The sequence below is a fragment of the Scyliorhinus canicula genome, chromosome 16 (assembly GCF_902713615.1).
Source record: "Scyliorhinus canicula chromosome 16, sScyCan1.1, whole genome shotgun sequence".
Classification (NCBI taxonomy): Eukaryota; Metazoa; Chordata; class Chondrichthyes; order Carcharhiniformes; family Scyliorhinidae; genus Scyliorhinus; species Scyliorhinus canicula.
In genome coordinates this window covers 98,008,295-98,018,435 of record NC_052161.1, presented here as the reverse complement: position 1 = coordinate 98,018,435, position 10,141 = coordinate 98,008,295, and the positions used below count along the sequence as shown (strand labels likewise).

At 46.1% G+C, this 10,141-nt stretch overlaps 1 protein-coding gene across 2 annotated transcripts in view; it reads right to left on the bottom strand.

Annotated features, from left to right (window-relative positions):
- Positions 1-7,527: 7,527 nt before the first annotated feature.
- Positions 7,528-10,141, bottom strand: part of ldlrad2 (low density lipoprotein receptor class A domain containing 2) — a 44,728-nt gene continuing 42,114 nt past the window's right edge. For both annotated transcript variants that reach the window (XM_038821173.1, XM_038821174.1), the window contains one exon: positions 7,528-8,362. In XM_038821173.1, coding sequence (XP_038677101.1) covers positions 8,115-8,362 — 248 coding nt within the window. In that variant the 3' untranslated portion in view covers positions 7,528-8,114. The remainder of the gene's footprint in view (positions 8,363-10,141) is intronic.

Here is a 10,141-nt window from a genome sequence, read left to right as displayed (position 1 = left end):
CGGTGTCGTCTGGTTCGCGACCTTTCCACCAATGGGAACAGCACAATGGTTAGCACTGTGGCCTCACAGCGCCAGGGACCCGGGTTCAGTTCCGGCCTTGGGTGACTGTCCGTGTGGAGTTTGCACTTTCTCCCCATGTCTGTGTAGGTTTCCTCCGGGCGCTCCGGTTTCCTCCCACAGTCCAAAAATGGCGCAACTTCTTTTCCCAATTCAAAATCCAACCAGCTGAAACTTGTCAAATTGTTTGTTGTGTTGTGAAAAAGAAAGATAATAAACATGTAAAGTTAGAAGAACCCCAGAAAACTGTATGGGTGGGGGGGGTGGGGGAGAGAGAGGAGGGGAATTGAAGGATCTACATGAAATGAGAAAGTGTTTGATAAATGGAGGACTTGCCCCTAACGGAGCTGAGTGTGGTATTATCATAACTGTAAGAATTGCAGGCGTTAATGAAGTGTCGAGAGTAGCCACTAGAGGGAGCTTCAGTTACAACTATATAAGGCAGTGATGGGAAAGTGTGTGCAGGAGTTAGCTAAACAAAGTCAGAAGTAGATAGTATAAGTAAGAGCAAATCATAGTTTATATCAGTAGTGAGATTAGCTGCAGGTGAGTGAAGTTTAAACGTTATTAATCAAGCGTGTATTCTTTAGGAGTATGTGTCGAATCCAAGTTAGTTTTCAGAAATTTATAGCTTTGTTTAAGTTTGAGCTATTTTGTGGTCTTTGTGAACACTACGCCAACCATCCTGAAATAAGCATCACAAAGAACAGCACAGTGAGGACATTGTGAAGGATCTCCCTCATTGATTAAAGACCAGTGCACCTTCTGGTTCCACTGTTGGTTTTCTATTTTTAATAGTTCACATGTTGCACAATCCGCTAATACAATTATAGAAGTTACATTACAGTCTCTATAATAACGAACACGAAAACACACACAAGTGTTTTCATTCCTTAATCCATAGCTTGTTTGTAGCTTTTCTAATTTTAATCTGGCTTTTTTTTTATTCTTTTACACATTCAATTCCATTATATATATATTTTTTAGTAATTTTAGAAAAAGCACACAAATCAAACGGCCTTCACATGAAATGTACTGTTCAAACTTGAATCCTAAATGATATAATTTATACCACAGGAACTAATTTTTCAGGAGTTGATTTGGAGGGAGGTTGATTGGATTTTTAGAAACTTTGCGATGATGTAGAAATATTCCTCATGTACATTTACTGATATACACAGAAATACATCAAAGATGTAACAGGCCATTTGGCCCAACTAGCCTGTATCAGTGTTTACTATCCACGCAAGAGAATATTTCTAATCACAATGTTCCCATATTGTTTCTATCTGTTCTCCATCATCCCCTATCCAATTTAAGCTTCACTGTTGACTCAGTTTCTGCTTCAACCACTAACTCTGCAAAGTGAATTCCAAAGTCTCATAACTCCCTGTGAAGAGGAATTTCCTGCCCTCTGTTCCAACTCTCTTTCTTTCAATCTTTGCATCTCTGGCCCACATTTATGACCCCTCAAATTACTGAAAGGTCCCGCTTCAATGTCCCCCAGTACAATCAGTGGGGACAATTCTCCGCCCAGGCTGTGCCTGACTCAAATCCCCGCTATGCCGGGAGAATTCCGGGAGAATTCTGAGACGGGACTCGCGATGAGCGCCAAGCAGTTGGCGATGTTCCCAGGCCCTCCCAGCTGACGTAATCAGAGAGCGTCAACCTGATTACCAAATCTATTTAAATGGATTTAAATATTCAAAGTCGGCTTAATGCCTAATCTTCCGGGCACATCTCAACTACCCTGCCCCGTCTTCGAACACCTGGGGGTCTCCAATGGCCTGCACAACCCCCAGAGGTGGCGTTCCGTCTGGTTTGCGTTTGTGGGGGCCAGTACTAAATTGCCCTGGCTCATTTAAATATGCAGATCTGGATCTCGGCCAGCGAGCCCGATTTGGGACTCTTGCATGATTCACCCATTGTGCCAGGATCCACGGCGGGTGTAACGGAGTTGCTAAATAGCATTCATGGGGTATTTACATCCACTTGAAATGGCAATGGGGGCATCGGTTTAAAGGCCGGATTTCGGGGGCGGGGGGGGGGGGGGGGGGGGGGGGGTGGTGCTTAACCGCAGGATTTAGCACAGAAATCCTGATGGGATGGTCTCCCACTCAGTGCATCAACACAGGCTGGGGCAACCCCACCATTCCCCCACTGCCACACCCATTCTCTGCGCCAGCAATAATTGAATTCAACAAGATTTAACATTCCCGCTCGCATGTGGTCATTTGAAACGCCTTAAAACTTACACTTTGTTCAATCAGTTGTAAATGTTTTAAACAGCAATGTGATGAATAAAATTTGGTGAATAACAAAACTGGTCCTGAAAAAAAAATTCCATTATGACCAAGGGCTCTTTGTAGATTTTTAATCCAAGTTCTTTTTTGTGGCGAGAGCTGTATTCAGGGTTTTTAAACGTCAAACCTGTTGTTATTAATAATCTTTATTATTGTCACAAGTAGGCTTGCATTAACACTGCAATGAAGTTATTTTGAAAAGCCCCTAGTTGCCACACTCCGACACCTGTTTGGGTACATAGAGGGTGAATTCAGAATGTCCAATTCACCAAACAAGCACGTCTTTCGGGACTTGTGGGAGGAAACTGGAGCACCCGAAGGAAACCCACACAGACACGGGAATTTCAGGTCCTCGGCCTCGTGATTTTAACTGGGTCTTCCCACCCAGAGTGTTGGCAGCAGGCTGTCCAAGCAGCCAATCATATTCATGGATTTTCACACAACCAAGAAACAAAAATAAGTACAATAAAATCACTTCAAAGAATGTTTACATGGAGTCAATTAGCAATTAAGACATAGATGTGAGGTGAAGTTAGAAGCTAATACAATCCTAAATGTGTTTTTAAAGATAGCTTAAATAGTGATGACAGTGGAGAAAACTTATTGTCATCAGCTTTGGGTGGGATTTTCTGGTCCCCCAGCCGTGTGTTTCTCAGTGACATGCCACTCGCTGGTGGCGGGAGTCTCTCTTCCCACCGCTTGTCAATAGGACTTCCCATTGATGCCACCCCATGCTGCCGGGAAACCCGCGGGCTGGGGTTTGTTGCCGGCGGGAAAAGAGAATCTCAACAGCTGAAGAATTCCGGCCTCTGACTTTGATTTTCCAGAAAATTGCTTGTCAGGAACAGAAAATAGTCATCACGAAACGGCGCCGGAGGAACTTCCAGGGAGGAAGCAATTTGCTTGAAATCTGGTGTATGGCCAATTACAAATGGGCTGCACACTTAGACAGTGGATATATGTTTATATCAATATTGAACAAAGAAGTGTGTGTGGCCACGTGGGGACAAGCAATGACGGTTAGGCATGGGCTGTTGGTTCACTCTCAGCACATGGCATCATTCAATGGCGGTGTCCTTTGGAAATCAAAGCCGCCACAGGCTAAGTCTCACATGGAGGTAAACCACAGCAGCCTGGTGGGGAGTGGGGTGGGTGCCATGTGTAACCTCACCAGCCTCCATGCTGCCATTGCCACTCCTCTCCTTGTTCCAAGAGAGAAAGAAAGAAATTTGCAATGGAAAATTCACTGTGTGCCATCCGAGGGGGGAGGGGATTGGCACTTTCTCACAGAGATGGGAAACTAGCTTCCGCTCAAGATAACAAGAATAAGAAAATTGGCTGTGAAATAACAAGAGCTCATGTTTATATCACATTTTTAACAGAATAAAATATCCAAAAGCCTTGCACAATATTACTGTAAAGCAAACATGATACCAATCCATGAAAGGAGTAGGTGGGGGACTTCAATGTCCATCATGAAATGAAGCTCAATAGTACCACTACTGACCGAGCTGGTGAAGGCCTAAAGGACAGAACTGTTAGACTGGGTCTTCGGCAGGTGGTGAGGAACTAATAAAAGGGCAAAACCTACTTGACTCCTCCTCACCCATCTACCTGTCGGAGATGCATCTGTCCATGATAGTATTGGTAGGAATGACCATTGTGCAGTCCTTGTGGAGACAAAGTATGATCTTCACATTGACGATACCCTCCATTATGTTGTGTGTCATCAATACGTGCTAAATGAGATAGAATTTGAACAGATTTAGCATCTCAAGACTGGCTAGCCATGAGGCGCTGTGGGCCGTCAGCAGCAGCAGAATTGTATTCAACCACAATCTGTAATCTCATGGCCCAGCATATCCCCCACTCTACCATTACCACAAAGTCCAGGGATCAACCCTGGTTCAATGAAGAGTGCAGGAGAGCATGTCAGGAGCAACACCAGGCAGACGAGGTATCAACCGCTCTGCAGTCCTGCCACATCCAGCCGTGAATGGTGATGGACAATTAAACAACTAACTGGAGGAGAAGGTTCCACAAATATCCCCAACCTGAATGATGCAGGAGCCCAGCACATCACAACAAAAGTTAAGGCTGAAGGATTTGTTACAATCTTCGCCAGAAGTGTTGAGTGGATGACCCATCTTGGCCTCCTCCAGAGGACCCCAGCATCACGGAAATCAGGCTTTAGCAAATTCAATTCACCCCACATGATATTAAAAAACGGCTGAAGGCACTGGGTACTGCAAAGGCGATGGGCCCACACAATATTCCAGCAATAATTATGAAGACTTATGCTCCAGAACTTGCCGCAGCCCTAGCCAAATTCTTCCAGTACAGCTACAACACTGGCATCTACCCATCAATGTGGGAATATGTACACAAAAAATAGGATAAATCCAAGCCGGCCAATTATCACCTCATCAATCTACTCTCCATCATCAGTAAAGTGATGGAAGGGGTCATTAACAATGCTATCGAGTGGCACTTACTTGGCAAAAAACCTGCTCACAGACGCTCAGTTTACATTCCGCTAGGGTCACTCAGCTCCTGACCTCATTGCAGCCTTTGTTCGAACAGGCACATAAGAGCTGAACTCCAGAGGTTGAGTCGAGAGTGACTGCCCTTGACATCAAAGCAGCATTTAACCGAGTGTGGTATCAAGGAGCCCTAGCTGAACTGGAGTCAAAAGGAATCAGGGAAATCTCTCCACTGGTCAGAATCATAGCTGGCACAAAGGAAGATGGTTGCGGTTGTTGGAGGTCTGTCATCTCAGTCCCGCGACATCACTGCAGGGCTTCCTCAGAGTAGTGTATTAGGTACAACCATTTCAGTTACTTCATCAATGACCTTCCTTCCATTATATGGTCAGAAATGGTGATGTTCACTGATGTTTTCACAATATTCAGAATCATTCGCCACTCCTCAGATACTGACACAGTCCATGTCCAAATGCAGCAAGACCTGGACAATATCCAGACTTGGGCTGATAAGTGGCAAGTAAAATTCATGCCACACATGTGCCAGACAATAACCATCACCAAACAAGAGAGAATCTATTAATTTCCCTTTGACATTCAATGATATTACCATCACTGAATCCACAGTACCAGCATCCTGGGGGTTACCATTGACTAGAAACTGCATTTGACTCGCCATATTCAGACATGGCACAAGTCAGCAGAGTGATAGAATACTCTCCATATGCAGCTCCAACAACACTGAAGAAGCTTGATGCCATCCTGGACAAAGCACCTGCTTGATTGGCACCCCATCCACCACAATAAACATTAAATTCCTCTACGACCAACGCACAGCAGTAACAGTGTACGCTACCGACAAGATGCACTGAAGCAACTCAAAGGCTCCTTCGACAGCACCTTCCAAACCCGTGACCTCTGCCACCTTAAAGGACAAGGGCAGCAGGTACAGCATGGGGAACACCACCACCTGCAAATTCCCCTCTAAATCACACACCATCCTGACTTGGAAATGTATCAACCGTTCCTTCAGTCGCTGAATCCAAATCCTGGAACTCCCTCCCTAATAGCACAGTGGGTGTACCTACACCACATGGACTGCAGCGGGTCAAGAAGGGAAATACACCTCCAATTTCTTGAGGACAATTCAGGGTGGTCAATAGATGCTGGCCAAGCCAGTGACACCGAAATCTGGTGAACAATTTGAACAAATTAGGACAGGTAGTCAAAAACCTCATCAAAGAGCTAGTTTTTAATGAGTGTCTGAAAGGCACAAAGAGAGGTACAGAGATAGAGGGGGTTAGGGAGGACATTCCAGAGCTTAGGTGCTGGGCAGCTGAAAGCAAGGTGGAACAATAAAAATCAGGGTGCTGAGGGGAAAATAAGTTGAGCACAGATATCTCGGAGTGTTGTGGGGCTAGAGATGACAGATATAGGGATAGAAATAAGCTTTTAACTGCAGCCGATTGCTGTTTAACTTCTCTCTACCTTTCCCATAGTTCCTAGCAGCCCTAGACCATGAATCAACAGCAGTAATGGAAAGTAAGCAATGGCGTGTCACCAGGTCAGGTTAGCGTTATTTACTTGCCGAAGACTCCACTGCCCAGTTGAAGCCCAGTGTAAAAAGCAAAACCTGAAACAGTTCCTTTTCCTAATGTACTACCCTATCTCGCAGTGAAAACACACGTCACAAAAAGAGAGGCAGGTTTCTCAACAGAGGCAGAGACAGATTAGGCCATTTGCCATCCACTCCTGTCGACATCAATCAACATGTGTTCGCTGGTTGCAAACATGTGTTTGGAATATGTGTTCCAAAACCCTGGTTGGACCCCACTTGGGAATATTGTGAGCAGTTCTGGGCTCCACGCCTTAGGAAGGACATTTTGGCATTGGAGGGAGTGCAACGTAAATTTACAAAAATAATACCTGGACTGCAGTGGTTAAATTACAAGGAGGGATTATGCAAATTAGACCTGTTTTTGCTAGAATTTAGAAGGTTATGGGGTGATCCGTTCAAAGTATTTTAGATATTGACAGGGAAAGACAGGGTAGATAAAGATAAATCATTTCCACTGGTTGGAGATTCTAAAACGAGGGGGTATAGTCTAAAAATAGGACTCGACCATTCAGGAGAGATGTTATGGAGAACTTCTTCACTCAGAGGGTGGTAGAGGTTTGGAACTCTCTCCCACAAACAGCAGTTGACGCGAGATCAGTTGTTAATTTTATATCTGAGATAGACAGATTTTTGTTAAACAAGATATTAAGGGAAATGGGCCAAATGGAGTTAGGCCACAGATCAGCCATAACCTCATTAAAAGATGGGACAGGCTTGAGGGGCAGAATGGCCTATTCCTGTTCCTATGTTCCCTCTAATGGCTCCATTTGGACAGCACGGTAGCACAAGTGGTTAGCACTGTGGCTTCACAGCGCCAACTTCCCGGCTTGGGTCACTGTCTGTGCGGAGTCTGCACGTTCTCCCCATGTCTGCGTGGGTTTCCTCCGGGTGCTCTGGTTTCCTCCCACAGTTCAAAGCTGTGCAGGTTAGGTGGATTGGCCATGATAAATTGCCCTTAGTGACCAAAAGGTTAGATGGGGTTATTGGGTTACGGGGATAGGGTGGAAGTGAGGGCATAAGTGAGTGGGTGCAGATTCGATGGGCCGAATGGCCTCCTTCTGCACTGTATGTTCTATGTTCATTGGACACATTCGCCTCAGGCTGCCCAACCTCCAGAAACCATGATACGTTGCATTTTCGATCTCCCAAGGGTGCTTTGTAGACCAGTTTGCAAAGGCCAAAGAACAGACGAAGCCTAAATCTGAAAATAATCTTACCAGAAAATCTACAGCTGTCAATAGTGGTTTATTAGTGTTACATATGCTGCATTTTCACTGCCTTGAAGCGACCCAGTTACGCTTCAGAATTCAATTGAAATCAACTCACTTTCAAACGACGAACTGTCTCTCACAGTCGCAAAGGAAATCTGTCTTTGCACAAAATGCAACACACAAGTCTGGAAACACGAGAGTAAATTAGTACAATCCCATACTGCTTAGCCCGCAAGAAAGTAGACAATATACTGACACTCTTTCATTCCTGAAGAACAGGAAAGCCATGAATTAGTCAAACAAATATAATGGATCTTACTGTTAGTGTTAAATTAGTCCAACCCAATCCTGAACCGTAGCAATATCAGGCTGGAGTGTTGCATAATGCTGGTCAGGCTATTAATAATATACTCAAAGAGGGGATTAGCCTAGGCAATGTATATTACACAGGTACAGGGACTGTGCTTTGTGGTGTGACTTTGGCCAGTCGACCATTGTCCATCCGACAGCAGCTGTGGGTGCAGAGCTGGCAGGCTGCACAGAAGGAGTTACAGCACGGGAGGAACCTGCAGACACTTAACCTCCAGACCAGCCAGCCTGGTGACCAACAACACCAGAACAGGAGGACCACCCCAGCAATCACTCCCAGGATGATGTAGAGGGTGAGCAGTGAAACGTACGACTTGGCGTCTGCAAGGAAGAGAGAAGAGCACAAGTTGCATCAAAGATTCAACAGATTTAGGATCAATTTACCTTTTAATCAACCAAGAACCACGTCTGTTACAATAATTTATTCCCAGGGCAGGACTCCAGCCAGAATTTGTTGGGCTAACAGGAGGAACTCCTCATGTGTATAAGACTAAGACGGTAAGGGAACAAGTTTGTTATATGTTTCCAAGAGCTTGATCCATGATGCTGGAAATTCTCCATTTACAGTTCACTTCTCCTCTTCCTTGACACTAGACCAATCAGCTCACTGAACATGGATGACGGCAAGGAAATCAGATAAAAACAAACCTGTAGTTCTTAAAGGGGGCTTGCACCACTTACCAACCCTGGACAATGACTGGTGGGACCCACATCTACTGTTGTAGAGGCCAAAACACTCCTCCAACTCAGTGGGGGGTTACTGCAACAATGGCTCCTCAGACCAGGTTCAGGATTGGGAACCTCCAGTTTAGGCAATTCCTGCTGCCCATCCCAGTCCTGACTCACCATTCGAGGGTGTGGCTTGGGGAGGCCAGGAGTACATTGATGATACATGTCTTACACTTTTCTGCGTTGAATTTCATCATTTGCTGTGTGCCTGATAGTTCCACCAGCCTGTTCACTTCCTCTTGAAGCTTGTTCTTATCTTCATCACTGTTTCCAACATTTCTCGGGTTTTGTGTCCCCTACTCCCAAGTTCAAGTCATTAATGTCTATGTAAACCAGCAGTGATCCTGGTTTGGGAACTGGGGTAACTCCACTGGATACTCTCTCTAGTTTACAAAACAGCCCTTCACCACTCCCCTGTCTTCTATCCTTTCACTAATTTTGCCCCATGACGCTCCTGCCCTTTTATCTTCAGTCTTTCTAACAGGCCTAATCTGTGACATTTTATCAAATGGCTTTTCAAAGTAACAGACCTGACAACAAATGCAGTATTGGAGAGCAAGAGTACATGGAGGGGAGGGGGAGTACATGGAGGCTAGAGGGAGTACATGGAGGAGGGAGGGAGTACATGGAGGAGAGAGGGAGTACATGGAGGGGAGGGGGAGTACATGGAGGAGGGAGGGAGTACATGGAGGAGGGAGAGAGTACATGGAGGAGGGAGGGAGTACATGGAGGAGGGAGGGAGTACATGGAGGGGAGAGGGAGTACATGGAGGAGGGAGGGAGTACATGGAGGTGGGAGGGAGTACATGGAGGAGGGAGGGAGTACATGGAGGAGGGAGGGAGTACATGGAGGAGGGAGGGAGTACATGGAGGAGGGAGGGAGTACATGGAGGAGGGAGGGAGTACATGGAGGGGAGAGGGAGTACATGGAGGAGGGAGGGAGTACATGGAGGTGGGAGGGAGTACATGGAGGAGGGAGGGAGTACATGGAGGAAGGAGGGAGTACATGGAGGAGAGAGGGAGTACATGGAGGAGAGAGGGAGTACATGGAGGAGAGAGGGAGTACATGGAGGAGGGAGTACATGGAGGAGGGAGTACATGGAGGAGGGAGGGAGTACATGGAGAAGGGAGGGAGTACATGGAGGAGGAAGGGAGTACATGGAGGGGAGAGGGAGTACATGGAGGGGAGAGAGAGTACATGGAGGAGAGAGGGAGTACATGGAGGGGAGAGTACATGGAGGGGAGAGGGAGTACATGGAGGGGAGAGGGAGTACATGGAGGGGAGAGATAGTACATGGAGGAGAGAGGGAGTACATGGAGGAGGAAGGGAGTACATGGAGGGGAGAGGGAGTACATGGAGGGGAGAGAGAGT